A 15038-nucleotide genomic window follows, 5' to 3' on the forward strand; every position below is an offset into this window, starting at 1 on the left:
AATGATGAGACTTGACCAGCTCAGGGAAGGGGTACCCCTATGCATGCTCTAAGTTACTCCATGAATTATCATTAAGGCAAACCAAACTGGCGTCATGGTCATTTAAAGAGTCATTCCTGGGCCTCTGTTGGTACATTGAGTGGCAGTTTGTTACCTTCTAAGATATAAGCAACTCACAGCACTTCACAAAGAAAAGATCTGAGCCCTATTATTTTATAACTCCCACTAGCTAGAGCTGGTGGGAGTAAGAACAGTACTAACAGCCACTCTGCCAAATAAACCCTACCATTCTTGAAAACTGGAAATCATCACCCATGGAAATTTAGCAACACAAAGAATTTTATCTATAACACTTAATTATATGAATGTATGCAAATACAGGTATTTTAAACCACACACTATTTAAGCATCAGTTTACTAAGAAAATAAATTGGTGTTTGGAAAGTACCTGCTATATAGGATTTTTCATATCTACACATGTGTCCCAACTACCCTTGTTTAAATCTAGGTTAGCCGCTTGTCCCCAAGGGGACTCTTTCCCTACTTGGTCCAATAAACTGAATCAGTTTCTACTTCTAGAATGGCATTACATTTTGTAACCTCATGTAGAAAGAACACAGTGTGCTAGAACTAGCTCTGTTTTTTTTTTCTTTTTTCTGAAGATAATCATAAAGCCTTTGAGCTTAGACCCTATTTAAAATTGGTTTAAGGCTTGTATATGAGATTGACATTTATAGGAGATAAATCTGAACTCTGCGTCTCCAGACCCCAAATTGTATTTTGACACATTAAATGTCACCTTTCCATCCAGTACTATAAACTGCAGTGCTGGGTTAGGTTTGGTGATACGCATTATCCATACTCTCCTTTACTACTTTTGTCAGCAGCTCCCCGAGGAGGAGGAAGTGGAGAGCTTGGAGTCAATACCGTGCACTCCAACAGTGATGTCATGTGAGGTTGAACTTGATGAATTTCATTCCGAAATTAAGAAAACTTGGACACGTACATTAGGGCCATGATAACTGGAATTCCTAGGGAAATCAGAGATTGTAACAGAAGTAAGTTTTCTGGTAACTTAGGGCTAACTAGTTCCCCTCACCTTTTGTTTGTTTTTTTGTTTTGTTTTGTTTTTTGTGGTACGCGGGCCTCTCACTGCTGTGGCCTCTCCCTTTGCGGAGCACAGGCTCCGGACGCGCAGGCTCAGCGGCCATGGCTCACGGGCCCAGCCGCCCCGCGGCACGTGGGATCTTCCCGGACCGGGGCAGGAACCCATGTCCCCTGCATCGGCAGGCGGATTCTCAACCACTGCGCCACCAGGGAAGCCCCCCCCCCCACCTTTTTAAAAAACAAAACAAAACAAAACACCTCAATCATTGAAAAGCTGTCTAAAACGTCTGAATATGCTTTCTAGCCTCACTTCAGTAAGATTTGATGTTAATTATGAAAGCTTACTTTGCCAAGGACTTTATGGAACTTTGGGGGTGTCCCCCCTTGGGGAGCTATCCCATATACATGTTTTGTCATCCTAGCTAACTATGTCGCTTTATCGCACCCAGTTATATGCACTAGGTATTCCTCTGTTAAACCCCTCTAGACAGTGTGCTCCTTGGGATAAGGACCACGTCTCTCTTGTTGAAAGCTGTACCTCTACCATGTAGCACAGTGCTTGGCACACAGAAGATACGTTAGACTGGGTCCTCTGAGAAGCAGATGCCAGTATAGCACTAGATGTGCAAGAAGTTTCTTGGGGAAAACACTTGGGAAGGAAATGAGCCGTTCGACTGTGGTGTAGGTCTGACCCCTGTGGAGGAGAGAGGGAAGGAAGGAAGGTTGAGTAGAGAGAATGTAAACCGCAGTACAGTTCTAAGAAAGTTTTGTCGAGCTCAGTGGCGAGTCCTCAAGCCAAAATGCCTGTCAGCAAAGTCCTGTGTCTGAGATGCACATTTTCATGGCCACCACAGAAGAGCTCAACAAATGCTTATTGAAGGGAAAGTTTGAGTAAAACAGGAGTTACAGAAGAAGGAGATTGGACTTAAATATGCATTGAGCCCTAATATTTGCTAGTATTGGTAGAGGATATCAAATCTTGGGACTCTACATTGTTTCCCTCATTTCTCCTCAAATGTCACCTTATGGGGCTTCCCTGGTGGCGCAGTGGTTGAGGGTCCGCCTGCGGATGCGGGGGACACGGGTTCGTGCCCTGGTCCGGGAGGATCCCACATGCCGTGGAGCGGCTGGGCCCGTGAGCCGTGGCCGCTGGGCCTGCGCGTCCGGAGCCTGTGCTCCGCAATGGGAGAGGCCACAGCAGTGAGAGGCCCGCATACCGCAAAAAAAAAAAAAAAAAAAAAAAATGTCACCTTATGATAGAAGCCATCCCTGATGCCCCTACATAAATAGAAGTGTCTCTGCAATCACCACGTTCCCTATCTACCTTACTTTGTTTTTTAAACATTAAAAAACAGCAGCTATATTGAGGTGTAATTGATATACCATAAGCTATACATAGTTTAAGGGTATAGTTTGATAAATTTGACATATGTTTACAGCCATGAAACAATCATTACAATCAAAATAATGAACATATCTATCACTCCCCCCAAATTTCCTCACTCTCACCCGCTGAACTGCTTCATCTCTGCCAACAACCGCTGAACTGCTTTCTGTCACCATAGATTAATTTTCACTTTCTAGATGGAACCATACAGTATGTAATTTTTAAAATTTGGTTTCTTTCACCGAGCATAATGTCTTCGGGGTTCATCCGTGTGGTGGCATGTATCAATAGTTTATTTCTTTTTATGGCTGAGTAGTGTTCCATTGTGTGTATATACCACAGTTTGTTTTCCCTTCCTTACTTAGTTTTATTTTCTCTGTAGTACTTAATCATCACTGCTTGACCTTACATAGGTAGTTTGTCGTCTCCCAGAATATAAGCTCCACGAGGGCAGGGACTTTACAGACTGCTGTATCCACAGTGCTTGTCACATAGTGGATACCCAATAAAGTATTTGTTGAATGACTCTCACCTGCTCCCATGGCTTCAATTTTCTTTTATATGCTGATGACTTCCGTGGATACAGAAGTGTGTTGAGTCACCAGCAAAGAGCTGAAAACCACAAAAAGGGGTTTTATTATGGGGAACCTTGGTAGACGATAATCATTAACTGAGGTACAGAATACAGGAGACGTAACTTTGTGTGTGTTCATATGGGATATATTGAGTTCAGTTTGGGGTCTGCTGAATTTGAGATTCCCACAGAGTAGTAGAAAATGTGGGGTTTGGGAGCTCAGAAGAAAGGTGAAGGCAGGATTAGAGAGTTCAGCAATCACAGGGGTTAGATAAGATCATTGGGGTTGGGCAGAGATGTAGAATGAGAAAGAGGGTCAACATTTATGCGATAGGCAAAAGAAGAGGAAGAAAGAAAAGGTAGATGAGAATAGCCATAGTGGGACTTGCCTGGTGGTCCAGCGGGTAAGACTCCACGCTCCCAATGCAGGGGGCTTGGGTTCTATCCCTGGTCAGGGAACTAGATCCCACTGGCATGCCACAACTAAGGGTCTGCATGCCACAACTAAAAGATCCTGTGTGCGGCAGTGAAGAACCCAGCACAGCCAAAATAAATAAATAAAATAAATAAATATTTTAAAAATATACATATATAAAAGAATAGCCATAGCAGTGGGGGGGGCGTATGGGGTGTGTGTGGATAGGTTTAGTGAACTGGGTAGGTTCACTTAAAGCAAGGCGAGGGGAGTGTTTTAAGGAGGGATTGGTTGACTGTGAGGCCTGCAAAGGGTCACATTGGTTGAGGACTGAGAAGAGGTGCTGATTCCCTAACTTTGGAATAATCAAGAAGATTATTCATTTGGCAAATCTTTATCGAGATACAGAAATTAAAAAAACATTCTGCACCATAAGGGAGGTGGTGATAAGGTAGCTCAGGAATTCAGAGGAACAGGAGGTTGGCATTTGTGCTAGAGCTAGAATCGTTGAGAGTTGTAAGGGATTTGGGTGATTGAATGTTTATGTTAGTGACATTGGATTGGCCGGACATACACTTCATTAGGAAATCACAACTGGAAGTATGAAAGTGGCTTCTTGGTTGTGTTTTCTTTCATAAATTATAATCAAGAAAAAGAGATTGTGGGAGCGAAGATTGGTCTTTTAACAGACAAATTAAATACTGGTGTTCAGTGACGTATACTTTGTGCTATAAATTAGTTTATACAGCATTTATGAGTCAAACCGAGGCAATTAATTCTTACGGTTATTCAAAAAGAATCAGTCATAAAGATAATTGGGAGAAAGCAGGGATTAGTTAAGGTAAATGCTGATTTTGGATAATCAAGATTTTACTGTATTTTGAAAGAAATGCATTGTTTTGCCTTGTTTGCCTCCTGTGTGTGCGTGTGAGACACTGCGCTTACTGAAACATGAAAAACTTGTTTGTTTCAGGATCAGATTTGCAAGTATGTCTCCCCAAGGGCCCAACATGCTGCTCAAGAAAGATGGAAGAAAAATACCAACTAACAGCACGATTGAACATGGAACAACTGCTTCAGTCTGCAAGTATGGAGCTCAAGTTCTTAATTATTCAGAATGCTGCAGTTTTCCAAGGTGAGTTCTGGGGATCATTTGAGATGTGCTGCTCAAATGGCATCATTATTTGGGCACTGGGCTTTCACATGCTAAGTATAATTTATAAATTACCATTCCAACATTAATACTTGTTATAAAAACCTCCCAGTGAGGGACTTCCCTGGTGGTGCAGTGGTTGAGAATCCACCTGCCGATGCAGGGGACACGGGTGCGATCCCTGGTCCAGGAAGATCCCACATGCCGTGGAGCAACTAAGCCCGTGCGCCACAACTACTGAGCCCGCGTGCCACAACCACTGAGCCCACGTGCCTAGAGCCTGTGCTCTGCGACAAAAGAAGCCACCGCAATGAGAAGCCCACGCACGGCGACGAAGAGTAGCCCCAGCTCGCCGCAACTAGAGAAAGCCCGCACGCAGCAACGAAGACCCAACACAGCCAAAAAATAAATAAAAATAAAAATGAAAAACAACAACAACAGCAAACCTCCCAGTGAGAGATTCTGTTTAAGGAAAAACATGGTTTTTAGAGATGCTGCATTACAATCTTTGCAAAGGTGGGTATTGTCAAAAATCATTGTCCAAGGACATTCTGTTCACCTGTATGTAAAGGATGAGATCTCTGAAGAAAGAATAGATGGCACTTTCCCTCCACTAGCCCATAAAACTTGTTTTAAACACAAAAATGTTGACTTAAATCCCAGTTTTCTCCAGGAGTTAGTTGGATATTTGTGGAACATGCACAAGCTCTTTCTCACCACTGGGACTGTTGCCATTTAAGAGGGAAAAACTGGCTTAATGGCCCTACATTTTCTCATTTGTGTGAGTGATTGTCTTTTCTCTTTTTCTGAGTCTCAGTTCTTACTATATGTACCTGTGTATGACTGTAAAAGATAGCTGTTGTGGTGTTGCCAGAATGGGTAGGAAAGTACATTTCTCCTTATTAACTTGTAGGACTGTCATAGCTGAATGGGGAGTATCTCCCTTGATTCAGAGGCCCAGCTAGGAGGATGATGGTGGTGGTGAGAGCAAACACTTACATAGCGTCATGTGCTAGCTACTCTTTCAAGTGTTTTACATATATTCATTCATTCAATCCTCACAGTAAACCCTGTGAAGTAAGTAGTAGTGTTAGTTTCCCCGTTTTATGGATGAAAACTCAAGGCACAGAATGGTTAAGTAACTTGCCCAAGGTCACACAACTAATAAATGGGGAAAGTAGGATTTCAACCCGGTTGGCCTGGCTCTCAGTGTATGCTTTTAACTACCTCAGTATGCCACTTACTATGAAAGAAAGTTAATTACGGATATTGGGGCTTTCTTCTATCCTTCCTGAAGCAGATGGAATCAGCTGCCTTTTTCTTGTCCCACAAGGAGAGAATTGGGGTCAGATAGAAAAATAACTAACAAACAGTTCTGACTACTTGACATTCGAAATCTTTAGATTTATGGCACCTTTATACGAATTAACCTGTTTGAATTGTAAGGTGGGTTGATTATAGCTCATTTTGCGTATTATAATGAAATAGCTAGAATTAGCTGGGAAAATTATTCAAATTAGCTAATAAAACATACATTCGCAACAGTTTCTTGGGTCCGAGCCTCGGGATGTTAACTTATTGATGCAGTCAGATTCTTGTGAAGAGTTTGTTGAGACTAACAATTTGGCAAAAGAATGAATAATTTAAGCTCATTTAAAAAATACATGTACCATTCATGTACTTCTTAGATTGATTTTGGAGCTGATCTGCTGGCTGAAACTAGGGTGATGAGAAGTGATGTGACATGAGAATCGAGTTCAAGTGGAGGGCTGAATCTTACTCTATGGGCTGTGGAGGTGCTTTTCTAGAATGGAGTATTTGTGATTTGTTTCGTTCCCAGAATAACCAAGCCCACAGATGGTATCTTACCGTCGCCTGGCTGGATGGGGGTGGTGGAGTGGTCACGCTGGTATTGTAGTGTGAAGAGTGGCTAACGTGGCTCTCTCTGAGGGCCTTGCATGTCAGCATTCACATCGCCGACCAGTTCTGCATTTTGCACGTTGTGTTTTCTAGTTCTGGAACAGCACAAGACTAGGAGAGAAAGGAAGTTTTGACAAGATTTTGACTGGATTAGCTTCCAGATACGGCTGCTACAGAATGGAAGCTGAACGCTTGTCATGTGCACAGAGGGTAGACAGTAGGGGGGCAGCACCTACTCGTTCTCTCTCTCTCTCTCATACACACACACACACACACACACACATATAAATATATTATTTCTCAAACTGTGGGGACAGACAGGACAACTCTAGCAAAGGGACATGGAGACAACTAATGTCTGAACTCATTGCCGGTGCCTTCTACCTTGTCACCATATGTGCTCATTCTTTATCTTGCTTCATTCTCTCTTCTTATTCTTTTCCTGCTTTGCTCTTAGAAAAAAAACAATAAACCCCATAAGAACAAAATAAAACATGGTCCTAGACCTCAAGGCAGTTATGCCATGTTTGTAGAGACATTGCCCCAAATCCTTTCTGTAGAATTGTCTCCTTGTCTGGAGAGACAGGACTAAAGTCAGGGACTGCTACAAGATGATGTATTACCGATCGCTGAGAAAAAGAGAGTATCCACTTTTTTCTTAGAACTACTTAGTACTCCAGTGAATTTAATTGGGGGACGCAGTTGCTTTTTCCCTAAAATACACCCCCTCCCCAAGATTCTGGTAGAAGAAATTGTTGAGAAAATTGCTCCAGTACTTCACTCCTGTGAAATTTGATGTGAGCTGTTTTCACCACACGAAACTGAAGATAGCTCATCTTGATCTTGGCCTAGATCCACAGTCTCTTTCGGGTTCCTTCACTAGTTCACATTGTGGGTATTAAGCAGCGAGTGCTTCCTGCAAATATCTGCACAGTTCCACGAGCAGTCCTTGCTGCCTCGATTTGGAGTTTATGTCTTCGTTTGCAGGAAGCCTTTGCCCTCATAAATGAGCCTGGGGCCCTTTGCTCTATTGCTAATGTTGTCTTGATAATGATTGAAGCATTTAAAAAAGGTGTTCTTTATTTTCAATCTTTGCATTGCCTCGTTTCCTAAACTTAATTTACTTTGATGCGCTTAGTAAAATGGGGCAGCACAATCGTTTTTTGTTTCTGCTTAATTAATTCTTTTTTGAAAAACTTCACTGAAAGTAGATTTTCTTCTCTCTTTTTCTTCTCCCCTACCTAATAATGATGATGATGATAATGATAATAATAATAGTAACAGTTATGTTAAGTGCCTACTGTGTGATGCTTACTTTTACATAATTATCTCATTTAATTTTCCCAGCAGCCCTATGAGGTTCATACTGTAATTATCTCCATTTTACAGATGAGGAAACTCATTGATGCCACAGCTTCTTCCAAGCCATCATGTGACATGGTTTTCCTGTTCTTAGTGTGCTTGAGGTAAAAGAAAATTAAGAAATGGTAGGATTTGTGGTCCTTGAGAAGAAAAATGGGATAGAATTCTGAGTTTTTCATCATATCTCCACCACCTCTACACTTTCAAGCCTTGAGTTCTGTTTTCCTTGTAGAATTTCATTATAACTTTCAACCTTGTGCCATCAGGAAATATTTGGGGTATGTCCGGGTTTTTTTCTGTACGTTGGAGGATTGCAGTCTTCCCCAGGGCACCACTGACTTTGAGTGAGAACAGACTCTTCAGAACGCAGCAACACTTCGCTTTTCTGGAAGTTGTCTCTCACAACTTGAACTCTCTTTATCAGAGAGGAGAAATGGTGGTTAAGCAGAAAACATCTCTGTGCACCTAAAATGACGTGGAGTCCTGCTTTATGTAGTTGACTCATCTGAGAGCTCCTGGGTTCTTGTTCAGAGCCTACTACCGTTCTGAATTTATGCACAGTCTTTACAAGCTTGATTTGCTAGTTTTCCAGCCAGTAGTAGATAAGCAGTTAACTAGAAGGGCTTTGAAAGGCTGCCAGAGGGAGGTACATACGAGCAGCAAGAAGCTAACGAGTGACAGTAAGAGTGGAGGACATAAAAGTGACTCAAGAACTCACTGAATGTGGCGGTTGGGGGCATTTTATAGAGGGGTATATCCCTACCTGTCTCAGTAGCCCCTGTGTTATAATAGATCCAACCACTAATGTGCCTAGTGATGGCTGTGAATTGATAAGGAAAGATCAAGTTATGTTCACTGTTTTTCCCTTAATATTTCCATTGTGAATGGCTAAACATAGTTTTGGTGCTTAAAGGCAATGGAAGAAACACTGGACTTGGAGTCAGAAAAATCTAAGTTCTAATTCTAGTTCTCTGTTTATGGCCTTTATGACTTTGGGTGGTCACTTAGACTCTAATAGCCTCAGTTTTCTTATCTGCAAAATGGGGATAATTACAGTCCTGCTTTCCTCAGGAGTAGAAATAATGTGTGTGAAAATGTCTTGAAAACTGTAAAGCGCTCTTTACACGCATTATTATCTAGACAGCTCATTTTTGTGGACCACTTCACCCCACATGGGGCCAGGTAAATGATGCATTACTCTTACAGACACGATCCTAGACGAAGCTGGACTTCATGATGTAATTCAACAACTTTTGCCCCATTGTAGATGATGTTGAAGCAGCTCCAGTGCACAGGTGAGAGAGCACGTAGGCAAAGGACCCTTTGAAAGAGGGGTCTATTTTATGCATTCTTAGATGTGAAGCTGAGCGGTTTGAAATGTCAATACTTCCAGGAGCAATCCTTTTTTCCGCTTCCTGAAGCTTCTCTTCCAAATATACCTATCTGGTATATTTTACACACAAGCAAGAGGCTAGATCACGAAGGCGCTGTTGTGTTCAGGCCATATTTTCGTTGCATTTTCTGGTGCATGCTATCATGGCAGAGAGGAAGAAAAGCGCTGTCTTCATCCAGCGTTGGAAGGCGTTCTCCTACCTGCTGTCTGTGGAGGAGATGAAGGGGGAGGAAGCAGTGTTGCTGTGCGTCTTCTCTTTCTCTGCTCCCTTATTTTCTGTTTCCATCTGCTCTTGGCAGTTCTTCCACTTTTTTTCTGTCACATTCCTGTCTCTCCCACTCCCCCTAAATAAAATTGCCCTCGGTTAGAACACCCTTTTCCATCAGCTCAGAGCAATTTCTCCAGTCATTTCTGCTTGAAATAACTGTTTAGGGACACCATTCAAGCAGAGCTCTTTTCCTTCACAGTTAATATGTGACTAAATAATTGCTTGAATGTTGATAAACATGTTTTTGAGATTCAATCATTTGTTAATTTAGTTTTTATAATGTAGTGGGGATTTTAAGTGAGTACCGAGCAATTTTTCTCCATTTCACGCTTTTTTCCTCTTGACTAGTCTGACAGAACTCCTCGGCTCAAACTGCTGGCCATTCCGTTACAAACCTTTCTTTTTTGAAAAGAACGTATACGGGAGAGAATAATTACATTGATGTCTAATCAGAACTTAATTCATTTGCCGGGGCCAAATATAATGACATTAAACGGAATAGGAGAACTTTAGGAACGCAGACCATGACCATGAGTGAGGTTATATATCCTCAAAAATGTAAATTATTAATCAAACCACTCATCTGTACAGCAAAGCTCTAGTAATCCCATTATAAAAGGGTGAATTTCTCATCAGAGGCCAGAAGATGCTGGCTTTAATTACTGTACTTTTATGGGGTTGACTCAAAAGAGATATTTTGGTTACAAAGTTATAAAAAATGTGATTCTTTAATTATTAGTGCTGTTGGAAAAACAACTGGAAACTGGGTGTTTAAAGTTATTTTGGTTTTAAACTAAGAACGTTCTGGATTGCATTCAGTTTCAGAATTCTGTGGCTTTAGCAGAGCCAGAGGCTGGGGAGACTTGTAAACCTTTCCTGTGCTATTGATTTAGAAGTCAGTCATTAGACCGAAAACTGTTTAATAAAAAGAGCCTAGCAGTGGTTGAGAGTCCGCCTGCTGATGCAGGGAACGCGGGTTCGTGCCCTGGTCCAGGAGGATCCCACGTGCCGCGGAGCCGCTGAGCCCGTGAGCCGTGGCCGCTGGGCCTGAGCGTCCGGAGCCTGTGCTCCGCAACGGGAGAGGCCACAACAGTGAGGCCCGCGTACCGCAAAAAAAAAAAAAAAAAAAAAAAAAAAAGAGCCTACAAAAATGGCGGGTGCGGAGTGTTCTTGGGCCAACAGTGAGGTGAGGAGATTATGTAGATTAACTCCTTACCCCCAGCGCGTTCCCCTTGGTTCAGTAGGGCTCTGAACTCCCCCCTATAGCTGCCATTATCATGGCCCACCTTCTCACTAGTGGGCCCAACAAAGCAGATTAAAGGACATTGTCCCTGCCCTCTAGAAACTTCCAGGAAAAATACCACATTTGCCCCGAGTGATTATTCCCCACCCCTCCCCCACTGGGATTTGTTTACTTTCTGAAAACATATGTTCCTTCTCCTCTTTCTGTCTCACTGAATTGCAGTACCTGATATTTGAGTAATGAAGCATATGTTTGAGAGATTTGAATTCTCCTGTCAATCGAGTGGAGGTAGAAACAATTTTCCTCTAAGCAGGAAGTTGGTAACATAGAAATGAAAAACACCTTTCCTTCTATTGACTGGGAGATGCTTCCAGGGGCTGCAGCACACCCTCATACTCCTGCTTTTCCCCGTCTCCTCTTTCAGTCAGTCACCAGCTCTTGTTTCTTCTTTCATGCTTCGCCCCATCTTTTCCCTACGTTCCGTTCCCCTTTGCCCTCCCTGGGCTTCAGTTGTCTCACCGATCACATGCCATTTTGCCTTCTAGCTCTGTTTCTCTGCTTTTAGTTCCAGGCTCCATCAGCTTACATCTAGACTACCTGCAAAGGCCGAATGGGATTTCGTGCCTTTAGTCCCCTCCTTTGCTTCCCAGTTCAGCAGTGGAGTGTAAGTTTAAGAGGGCAGGCTCTGGAGTCACTTGGGCTGGGTTTGAATGAGTCTAGGTGGCATAGGTAGGAGATGTGGAGCTGGTGCGGAGAAGAGAAAGTTGAAGGCTTGGGGTGAGAATCAGAAACCTCCTCGCTGAATATGTATTTAAGTCAGGGAGAGATGAATGAAAAATGTCCTCTTCTGAAGTGTTTTACTTACATTATCTCATTTAGACCTCACAACAGCCCAATGAAGTTGGTACTATTATTAGCCTCCTTTTATTGCTGAGGAAGTTAGAGAGATTAAGTAAGTTTTCTAAAGTTGCACAGCCAATAGATAAATGGCAGAGACAGGAATTGAACCCAGGACGTACAGCTCCAGGGCCTGTGCCCTTAATCACCATGTGTTTTATAGCCGCTGTGTATTTTGTTTCAGGGTCACAGACAATCTCCCCAGTTCTAGCTTTCTTTCTTGCAGGGGAATTCTATTATATTTAACTAAAAGCATTTGCTGAGCAAGTACCTAGCACGTCTGAAGGCAGGTATTGTAGGGGATTCAAAGATAAAAACTACCTCATGCCTACCTTCAAGTAGCTCAAATTTCAGAAACTGAGACTTTTATGCGTGAGTAATTTGGGTACAAGGCATCCTATGGGAAATGCGGTTAGAAAAATTTTAGCAGGTTTCTAAGGGAATAGGGGTGGATCCAGGTTTTTTAAGGCTCAAAGCTTACACAGTTTGAATGCCCTCTTAGAAAAAGGAGACAAAGTGAAAAAACAAAATGCCTGTGGGGTTGGAAGAGATTAATTCCAACTAGAGGGTAGAGGTTCTTGGAGGAGATCGCCTGTATGAATTCTCGAGACAGACAGACGGGGCTTTTGATCAAAGAGAAGGGCCGCTAGGGGAGTTAGGTAAATCACTGCACATCTTTTTCTAAATTTAAATTAAAATTTAAACATTATTAATTGCCTACTAGATACCAGTCTTTCTGGACTCCCTAGCTAGCCTTATAGTCATCCGTTTTGAAAGGACAAAACATCTAGGTGAGGAGCAGAGGGGCTTAGTGAGACGGGCATGCGCTCTGCCTTCAGGCAGACTGGAGTCTAAGTCCCAGCTCTACCACCTCCTCTCTTTGTTACCAAGGGCAACTCACTTCTCTCTGAGCCATGAATTAAAGAGGGTTAAATCCAGCGAGGACTGTGAAGAACTCAGGCCTGTGCTGCTCTATAGGAACCAAATGCATGGTAGCCATTGTTTTTGTTATTCCCTCTTGTACATTTATAAGCATAATTGTATATGAAATATAATATCTGCTTTGTGGTACTGAATGTCACCTATCTGGCACATATACACTTAAAACTGCTTTTCATGCTTTAATATGATTTAATTAATATTGAAATGCTCTAATATACCCACTCATAATCTTGTCATTCATAGAAAACTGCTAATAACATTTGTGTGTGTTTTCATTCTTTCTCTGTGTCTATGTGTATATTTAAGACTAAATAGTATATGTTTTCTGCGTGGTCCTCTAGTGGTCTGAATGAGTTAACGTAGCCTCTAGATCTAACTAGCAATGGCAGACTCTGATTTCATTGAGTTGATTAGGAGAGGAAGGAGAACAAAAATGATGAAATCAGGATGTTTATCGTGCTTCCCTCCTTTGGTTGAAGTTCTTTAGCATTATTAGTACTGGACCTGATTAACCAAAATGTAATTACCAGATTAGACCAGGTTCTACAGTATTCCCTCTCCTGGGATCCTGTGTTTTTTCTTTCTAGCACTTATCAAGTTGGTAGTGATATATGATGGTTATTTGATTAACGTGGGTCTCCTTAACTAGAGAATGACCTCTCTGAGGGTAGGGCTTATGCGTATTCTACCTCAACCCTGTATCCCCCAATGAGATAGTAGACACTCAGTAAATGTTTCACTGAATACACACAGACACACAGACACACACAGACACACACACACACAATTAAAATAAGTAGTATTAATAGAAACAGGTTACTATCTCTTCCACTTCCTCTGCAATAACTACTGATACCACTATGACCAGATGGACAGAAAAGTTATAAGCTGTTGCGTACAGCATTTGTTTCTAGGTTTTGAAATCTACTCAGATATAAGATCTTAAAAGTCTATAGATAGTGGATCGATGCTTGCCCATTGAGATGGAATGTAATAGAGGAAACTTTGTTTCAGAATATTCTTTTTTAAAAAAATAAGTTTTTACTATACAAATGAGTATACATGTTTATTAGATAAAATGAAAAGAAAAACACAAAGAAATGAAAAAGTAGAAAATAAAATGACCCACATTCTATCCCCCAGAGGATAACTACTATTAACATTTTAGTATCTAATCTTACATATTTTTTGTTCAGTATAGTACATATATAGGTGTGTGTGTGTGTGTGTATTTAAAAAGCAGATTACACTGCTCTCTCATGTAATGTATTCTAGCCATCTTTTCATGTAACTGTTTCTATACTATAATAACAATAGAGTATTTAGAGGCCACCTACTACTTAGTCATGCTGTTGTCTCATATGTTATTAATCTAACCCTCTCTATTGTTAGAAATTTAGGTTACTTTCAGTAGACCATAGTGAGATAAAAAATGTCCATGTAAGTATATTTATGCATATCTTTGATTATTTCCTCAGGATAAATTCCTGGAACTGGAATTGCTGGGTCAGAGGCTATGCAGTTTTTAAGGTTTCTCACATTTATTGCCTATTTGACTTCTGTAAAGTTGTATCTCTTTTCACTCCCGCTAGCAATGTATGAATGTCCATTTTCCTGACCATTTGCTGTTTGCCCTTTTACAATAACCCCAGTTTAGGTGAAGAAATAGTACTCTTTTCTTCTTTTTCAATTTATTTTTTTACTTATTTATTTTTGGCTGCATTGGGTCTTCATTGCTGCGCACAGGCTTTCTCTAGTTGTGGTGAGCGGGGGCTACTCTTCACTGCAGTGCGTGGGCTTCTCATTGCAGTGGCTTCTCTTGTTGTAGAGCATGGGCTCTAGGCGCGCGGGCTTCAGTAGTTGTGGCACACGGGCTTCAGTAGTTGTGGCTCGCGGGCTCCAGAGTGCAGGCTCAGTAGTTGTGGCACACGGGCTTCGTTGCTCCGCGGCATGTGGGATCTTCCCAGACCAGGGCTCGAACCCATGCCCCTTGCATTGGCAGGCGGATTCTTAACCACTGACCTACCAGGGAATTCCCCTCTTTTTTTATTAGGAAAATTTGTTGGTCATTTGTCATTTTTATTTTGTGTTTTTTCTCATTAATATTCTTTCATCATTTAAAAAAATTCAGCTGTTCATTGTTCTTATTGAGATGCCCTTTTCTTATTGATTTTTAAGAGCTCTTCGTATATTCAGGATGCTAACCCATTTATATGTTATAAATTGCTTTTACTGATTTAATTAAATTTTCATTTTTTATGGTGATTTTAAAAGCACCTTCAGTCAAATATGTCGATATCTTCCTTTGGCTTCCAATATATTGTTTAACTCTTTCCTAATAGATGTTAGCCTTAGATGAATCAGACATGTGTTGTAT

At 41.5% G+C, this 15038-nt stretch overlaps 1 protein-coding gene across 1 annotated transcript in view; it reads left to right on the plus strand.

Annotated features, from left to right (window-relative positions):
- The window catches only part of GPC3 (glypican 3), a 441069-nt gene that overhangs the window by 28026 nt on the left and 398005 nt on the right, over window positions 1–15038 (plus strand). The window contains exon 2 of the mRNA XM_059049870.2: window positions 4457–4618. Within this exon, the coding sequence (XP_058905853.1) occupies window positions 4457–4618 (162 nt within the window). The remainder of the gene's footprint in view (window positions 1–4456; window positions 4619–15038) is intronic.

Source organism: Kogia breviceps, chromosome X, assembly GCF_026419965.1.
Source record: "Kogia breviceps isolate mKogBre1 chromosome X, mKogBre1 haplotype 1, whole genome shotgun sequence".
NCBI classification, from domain to species: Eukaryota; Metazoa; Chordata; class Mammalia; order Artiodactyla; family Physeteridae; genus Kogia; species Kogia breviceps.